Source organism: Pagrus pagrus (genome assembly GCF_965226575.1).
Source record: "Pagrus pagrus genome assembly, chromosome: 18".
NCBI classification, from domain to species: Eukaryota; Metazoa; Chordata; class Actinopteri; order Spariformes; family Sparidae; genus Pagrus; species Pagrus pagrus.
The window spans coordinates 20,895,214-20,909,636 of NC_140202.1; the positions used below are offsets into that span (position 1 = coordinate 20,895,214).

At 44.7% G+C, this 14,423-nt stretch overlaps 2 protein-coding genes across 2 annotated transcripts; one reads left to right on the forward strand and one right to left on the reverse strand.

Annotated features, from left to right (window-relative positions):
* Positions 1-1,341: 1,341 nt before the first annotated feature.
* Positions 1,342-8,200, forward strand: LOC311273748 (tumor necrosis factor ligand superfamily member 10-like). Its single transcript, XM_084380965.1, has 6 exons — positions 1,342-1,709; positions 3,342-3,482; positions 3,918-3,963; positions 4,057-4,173; positions 6,113-6,345; positions 6,977-8,200. The coding sequence occupies exons 1-6, from the start codon at positions 1,596-1,598 to the stop codon at positions 7,184-7,186; spliced, it is 861 nt and encodes a 286-aa protein (XP_084237091.1). The 5' UTR covers positions 1,342-1,595; the 3' UTR covers positions 7,187-8,200.
* Positions 8,201-8,378: 178 nt separating this feature from the next.
* LOC311273421 (E3 ubiquitin-protein ligase MSL2-like) lies at positions 8,379-13,817 on the reverse strand. Its single transcript, XM_084380495.1, has 3 exons — positions 12,961-13,817; positions 10,619-12,021; positions 8,379-10,354 (listed from the first exon to the last, which is right to left on the reverse strand). The coding sequence occupies exons 1-3, from the start codon at positions 13,100-13,102 to the stop codon at positions 10,052-10,054; spliced, it is 1,848 nt and encodes a 615-aa protein (XP_084236621.1). The 5' UTR covers positions 13,103-13,817; the 3' UTR covers positions 8,379-10,051.
* Positions 13,818-14,423: the final 606 nt, after the last annotated feature.

The window sequence follows — 14,423 nt, forward strand, 5'->3', positions numbered from 1 at the left end:
TTTTACAAATTAACGTCAGATAAAAAGATTAGACTTTTTCTAAACTGATCAGAAAACAACCCACTTTTTGGATCTGTGTAAAGCTCCTGTCTGATCAACATACTCACAAATGTTTGTTAAATCATTTTAAGAAAATGTTAAATCTTGGTTATATATTATGCAATATAAATATAATAAAAGCTTAATTTTACTTAAAACTTTCAGAAATGACATCAAGCTGTTGGGTGTTGAGCACTGTGCCTCACAACAAGAAGGTCCTGGGTTTGATTACTGGCCCTTCTGTGTGCAGTTTGCTTGTCCTCCCCAGACTCCAGCTGTCTGAAGCTCAGGGGCGAAAAAAATACAAATAAAAAGGGCTGCGGCTGCTCCAGAGAGTAGCGCTGCATCGATGGTGAAACACTTGTTACATCATTTTTTCTTGCACATTGGACCACTGTAGAGGGAGTCCCCCAGTGTGCTCATCTGATTTTCTAATGTCACACTCAGACAGCCCACATGGTCTTTATTAGTAGTATTAGCCTCATGTTTAGGTTGTAAAAAGAAGTCAAAAGTCATACTTCAGGGAGCCCATTAGCTCAGTTGGTAGAGTGGATGTCCCATGTACAGAGGCTTTGTCCTCACTGCAGCGGCCCCGGGGTTCGAGTCCCGGCCTGGGGCCCCCTGCTGTGCGTCACCCCCCCCCTCCCTCATCCTGCCCCCTGTCATCTCTGAAGCTGTCCAAACACCTAAAAAATCATAGTTCAGTGAAAGTAAAGATATTGTCTTATATTACTTCGGTAAAAGCAAAAATCATCCATACGATTTCTACTTGAGTAACACGTATTATGACATTCGATATTAAATGTACCTAAGTATCAAAAGTAATTTTCTGGCAATAAATGTACAGTAAAGTAAAAGTTAGTTATACATATATATGTTTATACTGTGGATCGACTGATATTAGTACGAAATTGCATTTTTCAGATTTTCCAAATCAGTATTTTTATTTTGTCTTTTGCAGATTGTCAATAAAATACACATTACTTAAAACTGTGCTTCTTTGTCTCTGATGCAGCATGCGATCTGCAAAGTAACTAGTTACTAAATGTATCAAATAAATAAGTAAAAGTACAATATTTGCCTCAAAAATGTAATGGAGTAGCAGAAAAATAGAATTACTCGAGCAAAGTACAAGTACTTCAAAACTGTTCTTCAGTACAGTACTTGAGTAAATGTACTCAGTTACATTCCGCCACTGGTGTGGCCTACCTGTGCACTGAACTCAGAGTTTGCACATTTCCGACGGTACGTGAACGCGTCCTGAAGTTGTCTGTGCAGTGCAGCATGCAGCCCTCAGCTCGTTTCAGTCTGCTAACAGTGACTTATTGAGGCTGTTGTAATCCTCCATACCTCCTCTGTCTTTCTCTCCCTTTCTGCTCCACCTACCCTCCAACTGCAGCCCTGTTTGCCTCCCTCTCTCCCCCCTCGTCCTCCCCCCCTGTCTCTTCCTCCAGAGCAGAAATGCAGCAGAGCTTGATCTGACTTGTCCTCCCCTGCTGGAAGCGCTTTCCTCCCCGCTCGGAACTTATTTCGGGTCGCCGTCCTCACGCTGTGATATGGCCATTCCTGTCTCTCTCCAGTGTCTGGGGCTCATCACACTCTCTGCGATCCTCCTGCAGACCATCGCGGTCGCCGTCAGTTTCATGTACTTCAACAGAGTCCTGAACACGGTAAGATGTGCGTTTTGTCTTCTCACCCCCTTCATCCAACAGATGACAGCATCAAGCTGACCGCCAGATGACCGGGTGTGACCCATATTTTACTGATGACAGATGAGCTTCATGGTGATCCACCATTTGTTTTACAGGGATTACACATTTCAAGAGTTTCCATATGACTTTAAAGATACCCTGATACTCTACTTATCAGCCCAGATATCAATATGCAATCAATATAAAACTATAGGAGGTCTGGTAAAACCATGAAACACACTTTTTTTTGTTCCTCTGAGTGTTTCATTTTGCAGGAATCCTATTTTTGAACAGTGTATTTGAGGTTAAAGTCCCAGTTATACAAGAATTTGTGTCATTCTAAGGCCGCACAGTGAGACAGGAGAAAGTTGGCAGAGTAGATAACAGAACACAAAGGCAGGAAATGAGTCTATTTAGGACTGGGGAGGCTGTGACACCCTAAAGCAACATGTTTCAGACTTTGAGCAGATATTATGACAAGCAGATAAAAGCTGATGGATCCGGTGCTGAGCTCTGATTGGCTGAGTGACAGCGAAACGACTCCCTCAGCAGAGATAATTGCACATTAGCACAGGCTGCTTTGCATTTGTGATGCTGCTACTGATATTAGGGAGTAAACATTCATATATTGGTCTATGTAGGCGTTCTTTGCAATGATCCTTCAGATGTAGTCGTGACAAAGATGTGTTGGAGGCCTAACTGACTGAAATGGTAACTTTCTTGGGATTTAATGATCATAAATGACGCCAAGCAACTTTTTCTGCATTATAATCTCTCAAATAAAACATTTTCATATTGATGCATACTTGTCTACTTATATACTGATACTGTGTGTTGTATGTTGTAGAGCTGACACAAATAGGCCAACACATCCTCATACTTAAGCAGATTAATGACTGGTTGGTGACTGACAGGCTTCGTCGTACACATTCAGCCACTAAAACTACTTGGTTTGACTTACTTCCACTGTGTTACTTATGCAACTTCAGTTACGAATGTACCTACTTTACGTACGTGACTTGAGTTACATATTGACGTGCTGTACCTTAACTAAATTAGTAAATTAAAATAAATCACTGCTGACTTTTCACACTGGACACAATCGGCAGCCTCATGAGTGAAAGTCCTGTGCTTGTTTGACCCAACCATCCGTCCACGACCTCCTCCCTATTCATGAGACTTCCTCCTTTGCTGCCGTAATAACAACTATAGCCACTAGAGGTCGTCGCCTAACAATAAACTTGAATACGGGACGTAATAAGCTGCTTTCACAGTCTATCTATATGCTCTTTTGTCTCATGAGGACGGGCTGGTTTACGGCAGAAGTAATTGGTGCCGTTTAAAATGCAGAAAATATGATGCTCTGCTTTATAAGCTGCCCAAAACCCAAAAAAGGAACCGTTTCACCCTGAATGCATCATGACTTTCTGCACATTGGTACCACCAACCAACCAGGAGACAAAACAATACCAATCTGAATAACTGAGACGATATAACTGGCATTGTTTATGACATTTTATAGAAAAATCAGATTGGCATCAAGATTTTATCAAGAAAAAATAAAACAATAATTGGTTTGCATTGTGTGTTTTACTTCCTTTCCGTCGACAGATGCAGGAGAGTTTCTCCCGGAGCAGCGTGTCCTGTCTGATTAACGCAAATCTGCTCTCTATGTCGGAAGATTCAGCAGAGGACAAGAAGAGCGACCCCTGCTGGCAAGTCACGCAACAGCTCCACTACCACATAGAGAAGGTTTTTGATTTATTTCTTAATCTAATTTTTAATTTGTGTTCCATATATTTAAGACACCATTGGTCGCTTTTTTACAGGACTGTATGTGCACCCAGTATTCTGTCCACAGTGTTTTCAGAAATTAGACCTAGTAATTATATTTTTTATGACATTACACACAGTTACCCGAGCACCTCTGATTGAATTGGGGAAAATGATGTCACTCTACATCACTGCTAAACAATACTGACTCGCCCAAAAGGGAATACTGCTATTTCAGGTCACCGGATGACATATTTGTTGACCCGGAGAGGGGACTGAATGATGGCAAGGTCCCAGGTGGATTACTGTTGTTGTTTTTAGATTTAAAGATGGAAAGATATCGTAATAGGCCTAACTGAAGAGGATAAGTTACGTTGCCTTGCTGCCTGTTCACTCCTCCTTCTTCTTCTTCAGACGATGGCTGACAGATTCCAGAAGGAGATATCCACGGCTATGAGAGGTGAGAACAATGCCTCCATTGACTATCAAGCATTACTAATCAGAGCGAGTATGTCTTTTTCCGCTAAAAAACGTCTTGTGTGTACTTTTACAGATAAGCTGACAGGAGTGCTGCCTGTCCTGGACCCTGGGGTCCGAGGGGTCCCTCTTCCTAAAGTCGCCGCCCATGTGACCGGTGTCAGCTTGCCCACGGAGCCTCCAACAGCAGAGGGTGAGGACAGAAATAAAACATGTTGCATGTACGCCATAGACGCAGGATAATCACAATACTCAAGACGCCTGCGACTGCTGTGAGGCTCCACCCGCACCTTTCTGGGGGGCAGAGGTGAGGAATGTGCTTCAGGGCTTCTCTCAGACCTGCATGTTTGTCAGGACCTGCTGATGTGCAGCTGCTCCGTCCTTCAGTTGTCCTGTCGGCAGGTCTCAGTTGCTTTTTTGTCCCGATATTAAACAAACATTTACCGTATCTTCCGAAATTTCAGGAGTGCGAAAGTCTTAAACTTTTGTTACTCAGAAGATGTTTGTTTTATTCCCAGATGCTGGGAGGCACACATCTGTAATAAGGAGGAAAAAGCATTCCAGCTCAAGTCATTAAATCAAGTTACTGTAATTGCAGCAAAATCACAAGGTTGTTCAACCATTATAATTAGTTGCAAGCTGTGTTTAGCTTTTATTTTTCATTTGGTTGAGCGAGTTACAAATACATTTAGTTTCACTCCATTCGAAGCCCATTATATTTCAAAATTGTTGAATGTAATTAGTGCAGTGTTTGTGCTGCCCTCAGACCATTCATCTCCCCTGGGAGGTCTGCAGGAAGGAGGAGGGACGTTTTCCACTTTTAATGCTGCCAGTAGGGGACGCCAAAGTCAAAGTTTTTCTTAATTCCACAAGTCAAGTCAGGTTAAATTTTATTTATGTAGCCCAAAATCAGAAATCACATTGTACACTGAACAACACCGTCCGTCCTTACACCCCTTGCCTCATGTAAGGAACAGCTCCCCCCCAGAAAACCCTTGTAGCAGGGATGAATAAATGGAAGAAACCTCAGGAAGAGCCACAGAGGAGGGTTCCCTCGTGCGATAGATGTCACGTGTACACAACAGATCAACAAAATCACAGAGTTTACTGATCACAATGACAAAATATTTGATACAAGTGTCAATTCAGGAGGACGACTCAGCAGGCCAAGGCGCCGCCAAGTGGTGCCCAAGCCACATGACCTCCCATATTAGCTTTATTAGATGAGTCAGGTAATGTTTTTCTTATAGTAAATAAACCTGATTGAATGACCTTATCTATTCCTAACACTGGCCATGTACTCAAAACTTGATATATCTTATTCATCTGTGCCATAGAAGCCCGATTGTTGTCCAAATACTCCACAATACAGATAAATAGCCAATAATATACATTTCCCAGTATTGGCCCAGTATATATCATGCATCCCCACCAAATACTATGATAAACACACCGCACTGCTGCACTATGTTCCTTCATTATGAAAAAATTGTGTACTAGTTCTCACTCACTCACTAGAGCACCAACTGTGTATTTATTCGCTGCAGAAAATAGTCCCCAACGAATTCCCCATATACTCCTGTATGAGCAAAGTGTGCGTAAAACTACAGTGCCCATCTATTTTTGGAGATTATTCCGCCTTTTTTTTTAAAGCAACAAATTGTAACTTCCTGGGAAAACGGTTGTTTTTTGAGTCTCATCCCCAGATGGTCAAATACTGACACTTTGGGCTGGCAGCGTGGGTACGACGCTAACTCAAAACACCAGTATTTGATGACCTGGGGATGAGACATTTTTGACAAACAAACAATCTGTATTTCTTTGTCAATGAGGAATATATTTCCCGAATGCCATAAAACTAGACGGTTGGCTGTACATACCTCAGGACAGCTTAATAACATTTGTTCCTTCTGGTGCCTATTAAGACTGTGGTCAAAAGCCAGTGGTCTGTCAGCACATCTGTGAGCTTTATTTACAGACTGAGTGTCTCTTTAACATTTGGTTCTTATTTGAAAAGCAGTGGCTGTTGATACTCAGTCAACACTCCACCCCTGAAGCGGGCGAATGACCTTTATTGTTGCGTTTATGTGTGCGTTTCTGCTCATTTGGGTGTATTTTATATGCTCTCGCAGGCTCACGGAGCAGCAGGGGATACCTGGGCGAGCGAATCAGAGCGTGGGAGGGCCAGAGAGGTCTGTCCTTCCTGCAGAACATGGAGCTGAGGGGGGGAGAGCTGCTGGTGCCCAGAGCAGGCCTTTACTACATCTACGGCCAGACCTACTTCAGACTGCCCTCCACGGGGGAGACGGACGGGGAGGCAAGGGAGGAGGAAGGAGCACAGCTTGTCCAGTATATCTATAAGAAGGTGAGGCAAGAAACATACACACAGACACATAGTTTCAATGGATTAAAAGTCACAATATAAAGTAGGGATGCATATCGATTAATTACCTGTTTCTTAAAGCTGACCCACCCTTAAAAGGCAAGAGGGATGATTTAGTATTTCCATTGCACTAATAAGATTTATTGTGTTAAAAGCGTGTCGAGCTCTCCAAGCCCTTGTGGAACATGGATTGCAAATTGCGTAAAGAAATGTCCCCATCAGCGAGTACATGTTGGGCTCTCTAGTCCACTGGGGCAGCAGTTTGACGTCACGAGCGGGACAACAACGTGCTTCTCCTTTTTGGTCTGTGGTCATCGGCGGTTGCAAACCAACTGTGAAGCTTCTGTGTCGGAAAGAGTGTCGATGCCGCGCCTATCAAGTCAATGAAACGCAATTTATCCGCTCTATTTACAGCTTTAATTTTACAGATACCAACAAATGGCTGATTATTCAGGGCCCAAATATAGTGCATTTCTACAGAAGACACGTGTCAGACGTGTTTATTGTGGCTAATGAGTTTTTTGATGACTCTCAAAACCTCAAATGTCTACAACAAATCAATGTCGTGCTAATATATAAAGCTTTGTTTTGATATGTGATATGTGGCCCACAGATGAGCTCCTACCCCGTGCCCATCCTGCTGATGAAGTCGTCCCGGAGCGCCTGCTGGCCTCGGGGGCAGGAGCCTGGTCTCTTCTCCCTGCATCAGGCCGGCACTGCCTTCCTTCAGCCTGCCGACCGCCTCTTCGTCACCGTCAGCAATGCCAGCACCATGGAGATGGACGGGAGGGCGAGCTACTTTGGGGCCTTCCTCGTGGGCTAAAGAAAAAAAAGAAGTGTCCGGGACTGTGATGACTTTATATAGACATCAGCTAAAGTTAACCCGAATGAAAGGGGTTTGCTTCCTCATATCAACAGCAGAAGAATGGACTGCAAAGGACTTCTTCGGGACTGTGGAGCAGTTAGGATATGATCAAACCGACCGCGGTGGCAGACTCTTGGTGGCCTGAAATGGCATGGAAGAAAAGCCATTTGCTGTGTATTTACTCGAGCAGCGGTCACAGTTAAACCTCACACAGGTCATTAACTCTGGTAAACAGAATGAACTGCTATAACAGAGCAAACATGGATTACGTGGTGCATTCAGGGTCCAGGTCATCTGGAGCAGCACAATAGATGCAGATTGAATGTTGTGCTCTCGTGTGTGAATGACTTCCATTGAGAACGGAGTGAGCTGTTTCGCCCGCGGGTCCAACAGTCAACAGCCGGGCTGTCCTTGCCCAGGAAATGACAGTGCTGTCGGACACATGACACTTAACTCGTCCTTTATTAAAAATCAAAAATGCCACAGGACAAGATTTTAGATGTTTGATATCATGAACGAACCTTTTTTTTGTTTGTTTGTTTAAAGCAGGCCTCTTTACTTCTGGTTGAATTTCCTCTTTGTGCAATGTGATGAATGAATATGTGGCACGACACAGATCTGGATGTCCTGCGGGCTTAAAGATAAGAACCGTCTAGTATGAATGGACTGAGTATTTAAAAGTGTTTTCTGACACATTTGCGCTTCTTTATCCAGTGAAAGAAGAGCGTAAACCATCCCACATATTCAATCACTTATTAGCCACGCTAGCGAGCAGAACGGTAGTGTTTCAGCAACATTCATGGTTCACGGACGATGAATCCTAATTCCACATTTATGGTTTTGAGTGAAACATGTCAGCAACTTCCCCTCAGGATTGCAACTTTGATGATGCCTTCGCCTTCCTGTAGGCTTCATCATCATGTCAGATTTTTTAGAAACTCACTGATACCAATAAAAAGTCAATAATATACACATTGCGCATCCTTAATTACTAGTATAAAAAGGGAAAAAAACCTATATTAGCCTCAACCACATATCTCTCTCCACTGCTGTGTTATGGTTGATAACGTGTTGAGCCATTTGTGTGCACCGACCAAGTTTTAAAGCAAACTCAAGTCAAACGTCCCCTCTACACAAAAAGACACACAACTGAAAAAGTAAAAAACTATCATTTAATTCATGTTGTATTACATGTTTCCATATTATGGCAGTGAATGTTTCAGCAATAATAAGAGTCACTCCTCAAACAAGAGTTTATACATACAAAAAAAAAACAATACCAAAAACTAATCAGGGTTCAAGTAATGCCCAACAGAAATACATTTTGAAACATACACACGCGCGCAGGAAGATAGATCATATATGCTGATCTTACTGTAATCCACCTGCTACTTTCTGGTCTTACGAGTGGAGAACCAAGGTGTTTGTTTGGTCTGCCGAGTCCTCTCTCTGTCCTTCAGTCTCTTTTTGGTCACCATGACTGGACTGACAAACATGTTGTAGTTACAGCTGAGACGGTAAACGTGAACACAGACATATACACGGCCTCTTGAGTTATAGGAGGGCTTCAAGGTGCTTTAACCAAAACACAGAACAAAAAGACAAGTGGTACCAAATCTCGAACGCTTGGTATCAAAAATAGTCTCTGAGTTGGTCTCCTAATCGGTCGGGACACTACGACAGGGGAAGAAATGCACACACAGAGGATATTTTTGTCTTGTTAATGACAACCTATGGCTTCAGTTTACCTAAACACGCACACAGTCATGTACAATCCCACACTCAAAACATAAACGGTGTAATATTTTAGAAGACAGTCAGTTATAGCCTAAATAAATGGCAATACTGTAAACAACTGCGTGTGCGCACGAGAGCTGGGAGGCTCCTTGTCGGTGCTCCTATTGCTATGGTAACCAAGAATGGTTTTACTTGTAATTTGGCCAATCAATCAGTCTAAGTGCTTACAACCCACCATCCGCCTCCCCGCTGACATTACAGTAAATCTCAGCAGGCGCACGCACACACTCACACACTCTTACACACACACAGAAACCGTGGAGCCAGCCAAGTGCTTTGACATTATCTCGCTGCCTGTACAGTACAAATGCCTGCATCAGTCAAGTTCATTAAGACAAATTCGTTATCAGTCGACAGTACTTGGATTGAGAGAGTTAACGACGTAGAAAAGGCATACAGTCTTGTGTGAGACAGAACTTCTCCATAGATTAGTCATACTTCACAATTAAGGTGTGAACACATACAGGGTTAAGGGTTAGTAAGGGCCGTCCTAATACCAATTATGCATTTCTTAAACATACATGGAGTAATACTCATACATGGAAAATGCTGTGACAGGTGACCGAGATATAGTGATGCCGTTTTTTTGTTACTACGATGCTCCAAAAATCACACGTATGCACAAATCTATAATTGTGCGCACACATCAACGAACACAAAAACCTGGGATGGGTTCCTATTGCCTCTTACAGTATGTCTGTGGTCTATTAACAAAAAGCACCTCTGAAGTACAGAACAGCCTTGGAACCGAGTATAAGTGTTTAACTACAGGCAGGCAACAGAACACACCGGCACACAGGCACAATACAGGAGGCTTTGGCACACCCATGCTAGTCTTACTACTCAGCATTTTCCAACACAGAAGAAGAGCAGGTTACAGGACAGGACAGACCCATAGCTGCCTTAGATTGCCTCCCCTCTGGAGGGGGGGGAGGCACAGGTTGTCTGACAGACACAATGATCAGCCATCACATTCAATCAGCACCGAGCTGTCTGTTTATTGTTTTTTTTTGGAGTCCCAGCCTCTCATCCAATCAGCAGCTCCAGGCTGTCCTCGTAGTTGGGATCTTGCGGGGGGCTGGGGGACAGGAAGGCCGTGGTCACGGGGGTCCCCGTTGCTGTGGCGACGTTGAGGAGGGTGTTCGCGCGGATGCTGGTGGTCGCCGGGTTGCGGAGCGCCGCGGCTGCCGTGATGCTGGTGAGGTTGATGCCGAGCGTGAGCCGCGTCTGTTCCAAGGCTTTCTCTGGCACGGCGAAGGCCTCTAGCTTCTTCTCGCCGTTGGCCATGTAGGAGTTCTGGCAACCTCGGCAGATACAATCCAAGCATGCCTGAGAAACATGACAAAAAAATAGACAAGGATCATTATCATTCGCGTCACCAATGTCACATGAATGCTGCAAAGTTATTTCTGCTCCAACACCCCAATTAACATTACGTGTTATTTGCAGAATGTAGTCAGGATTGTGTCAGGACAGCGTAAGAGTGTAATTATATAAAGCAGGAAATAAGACACAAAATTCAGCGTGTGGTCAGTTAAATCAATGACAATCTGACTACCAAATATTCCACACATGCTGTGGTCATAGTCTAACCTTGCGGTTTGAGTAGCAGGGACAGCGCTGCCCCCTGCAGGTCAGCACAGATGGATTTTGGGTAGCCCTGCCACACTTGCAGCCCTTCTTCTCCACCGGCTTCTTATATGGAGGCCGGACAGGCGCTGGGGGCACAAGGCAGCCTGACATCAACCGCTGGTCTTTGCTTCCGTCCTTGGTCTTTGAGCCTCCACCGCTGCGGGCCTTCGCATGGGGCTTCTTAGGGCCCGGATCGACGTGCTTCCTGGCACCTTTGTTGTGGTTCGGTGCAGGGCGATTGGGCTTGGGAGGCGCCCCGTTTGGAAGGGACGAGTATGTGTGTGCTGGTACAGTCAAGGAGGGTGGGGGTGGTTGTGTGTGCAGTGTCTGAGAGGGGTTTGGAGTGTGTAGTTGGGTGGAGGAGCCCTGCAGGATGGAGGCGATAGGGAGGGGTTTTACCTTTTCCCTATCGCTCTCTGACCGGGATCGTTTACGTTTAAGGCGGACTGGCGGGGGCTTTGAGGTTGGAGGAGGATCGAAGGAGGATGTGTTTATGTGGGCACCGTGGCCTACAACTGTGTTAGTCCTGTCTGTTCGATTCTGTGTGTAGTTGTGAGCTGCGTCCAGCTGTATGTACATCTGAGCATGTGCTCTGTCTGTTATGTGTGTGTGAGTTCTTTCTGGCTGTATATGAGGAGAATCTCGACCGGGCTGAAGGGGATCTAAAGTCTGTAACACCTCCTCCACACTGAGAAGCAACACCTCCCCCTCCTCCAGCTCCCTGCTGCTAGATTCCCCATCCCTGAGTGAGCACACAGTGCCTGGAGTTGGGGCTAAAGGTCCAGTGGTCAGACTCAGTTCAAGACCACCACAACCAGTATTGGACACAGACAGGCCTGCCTGTGGCTGCTCCTCTACCAACTCACATACTTCCAGCTCAGGAGACGAGGGATCCAGGTCCTCCAGCACTTCTCCGTTGCATTCCTGCGGTCCATTGGAACAGGGAGGGTTAGAGGAGGAGCTCTGTGGGACAGCTGAGAGCTCTGCAGGAGCAGGTGGTGCCTCTGTGGGGGTACGGGACTCTGGGGCAGAGGGATTCACATCTTCTAGCACTAGGCTTTGGTCCTCTGCCTCTATCTCCTCTTCGTGAGACATCAGCACCTCCTCTAGCAAGTCCATAATCTCTGGAGAGCCTCCTACATGGCTGCTGATTGACTGCAGCAACGGCGAATTAGTTACATAGAGGCAGAGCTTCCTGTAGCATTGCACGAGCAAAGAGAGCTGTTTGTTCTCCTGGAAGCAGGAATAGTCCTTACAGCGGCTGCACGACGGCCTGATCTGCATCTTCTGGCCTTTACAGCCCAGGCAGACGTAATGCTGACACTCTAGATGTGTTGGGGAAATAGGGTCCTGCAGGAGTTTACCTGAGAGAAAACAGGAGGGAGCTGTTAATCCATATGTTTATCCACTTTGCTTAATTACACTTTAAGGTCATTTACATTCATCATCATGCCTCTGGAAACACTTTCAAAAACCATCAGAACTGATGAGCCAGTTATTTTCTCAATTAACAGCTTGGTTTTTGTTTGGGGGGTTTCCTTGAAAAACAACCTAATCAATATCCATGATAGTTTCTGTCAGTAAACTAATCAATGTATCCACTAATTGTTTCAGTACCAGCTGATGCATTTCAAGTAGAACAGGAAAATTAATGACATATCATAATCAGTGAATCAATGTTGGTGATTTTGGACTTAATTTATGAATGTAAACTTCCCAGTTAAGTCAAATAAACAAAAAAGGCGTGTAATCATATGTTCACATTACTGAGTTTTTACTGATCACATCCCCCAAACCCGTAGTTTTTGTTGAATGTTGCATGAAAGCACAAAATAATCAAGCCAAAATCACCATCACACAAACAACAGATGTCAGAGATATTGTCACAGATCATCCTGTCAACATTGCTCATGTCTAAATGTGAGCTGTGCCGCTGTTGATATTCCACAAGCTAAGAGAGAGCTGAGTAAATAAAGCATGAATAGGAAACACATGGCTCTGCAGCAGACACAACAACAAAGGAGTCATCTGTCTTGACAGGAGGACAGATGACTGGGGCTCAGCCTCAGTTGCTGAGGACACTGTGGTGGCGGTGAGCACATCAAATCGTGTCACTTGCTGCACACCCACGGACACTTCAGCCCATATGAATAAATAGGTTATGAAACACCCATTCATTTGAGTGAAGTGAAACTGATTTGCGGTACGAAAGCACTGATAAGCTTGCAATGTGGTGATATAAAGCATCGCTGGAGCGACTGCTTATGCATTGCTATTATAAACTAATAAATCAGGTTGCTTACCACAGACAAGGCATGCGAGGGACTGTCGGAAGAAGGGCAGTAGCGTGTACATGTCTGAGAAGGTGTGAGGCTGCCTCGGGTCACACTGCAGCACGGCCCGGCTGGCGGACACGTACAGGGCTGTTGCATTAACGGGGTTCATAGCGGTGTACTCCGCAGACTCAGGGAAACACGGCCCGGGAAAAAAAATCCAGCCGCTGCGACGGTGCTAGAGATTGCCAAGTCTCAGGGTGGATGGAGGAAATATAAACTGACCTGGTGCAGCAACAATCAGCCACTCCAGTGTGTCAATGCAGGCATATGAATTAGTAATAGACACAATAATAGACAACGAACATGCTGAAGCGGTTATCACTAAACGCGCACAACGTTAGCTCGGCAGGCGGCTAGCTAACGTTAGCATCACCGGTTGGTAGCCTCTCCAATTCACCACCGAGATCCTTCAGATCAATTTTTAAGTTTCTCTGGATTCGGACCAACTACACCATGGGTTTTAATTACTCACATTATCCCCAGCGATGTATAGGGGCCAAGAGTGAATCAAATGATCACACGACCCATGATCAAAAGGTTAGCATTATGCAGCTAGCGTTAGCTTACGACATCAACCAAACGTTTTACACGAGAGATGGTCGAAGTTGGCCATTGAGCCCGTTTACTATCCAACAGTGTCTCCTTGTCGGTGTCTAACTGAGCGAAGAGCTTCTCCTAAGATCACAAGTTCGTTTGGTTAGCAATTAGCCACCAGATCCCAGGCGCGCACTTGATGTAAACAAAGCTAACCAGCTAGCACTAGCATGGCTAGCAAAGTTAGCTAGCGAAAATTCAACGGTATCACTAACCCCCTCGGGCCGCCTTATACCTCAAGCGAAGGAGGGAAATGCAAGCTGTAAATTGTAATCCTGCGATTTGGATACGTTTTACAACAATGGTTGGCGAGCAGCGACCGGAACATAGCTAACTATCCGTTTTACAAATGCATCAATCATTTGATTTTCCAGTTTTCCTCGCATCAACCCCTCTCGACAGGCATGATCATCACGCGAGACTTCACCTAGTTACCCTGGTTACCGTACTGTACGAACTGTATACAACGGTGCATACATGTTATATTATCAAAATACTACAAAATAACACTCAAAAACAGCAAATATGCACCACACTACATTCATGAATGCAGACATGAGTAAAGATATTAAAATATTTAATTTTCTTTAAAAAATATAGTATTTTGAAAGTGGGTATTTTCCCCAGTGTTGTACTCGTCAGGCAGTCCTTGCCCTTGGGTCTCCAACAAGCTCTACCGATGAAATTGGCATGCTATGACATAAGTTTAGAGCAATGTTTGAGGTTGACAAAAACCACGCAGCTGGAGAGACCCCAAGTTGTGAGGACGGTCTACCTGACAGGCTAAGCTCAGGGCGAAAAAGCAGCAACACCTGACTTTGAGATGACAGGCCGCG

Excerpts from the sequence above, each read along its gene's own strand:
- LOC311273421 (XM_084380495.1), bottom strand. The coding sequence starts at position 13,102 with ATGAACCCCGTTAATGCAACAGCCCTGTACGTGTCCGCCAGCCGGGCC. Across the intron at positions 12,022-12,960 it reads CCTCGCATGCCTTGTCTGTG|GTAAACTCCTGCAGGACCCT; the intron begins GTAAGCAACCTG and ends GTTTTCTCTCAG. Across the intron at positions 10,355-10,618 it reads CCTGCTACTCAAACCGCAAG|GCATGCTTGGATTGTATCTG; the intron begins GTTAGACTATGA and ends CATGTTTCTCAG.
- LOC311273748 (XM_084380965.1), top strand. The coding sequence starts at position 1,596 with ATGGCCATTCCTGTCTCTCTCCAGTGTCTGGGGCTCATCACACTCTCT. Across the intron at positions 3,483-3,917 it reads TCCACTACCACATAGAGAAG|ACGATGGCTGACAGATTCCA; the intron begins GTTTTTGATTTA and ends CTTCTTCTTCAG. Across the intron at positions 3,964-4,056 it reads GATATCCACGGCTATGAGAG|ATAAGCTGACAGGAGTGCTG; the intron begins GTGAGAACAATG and ends GTACTTTTACAG.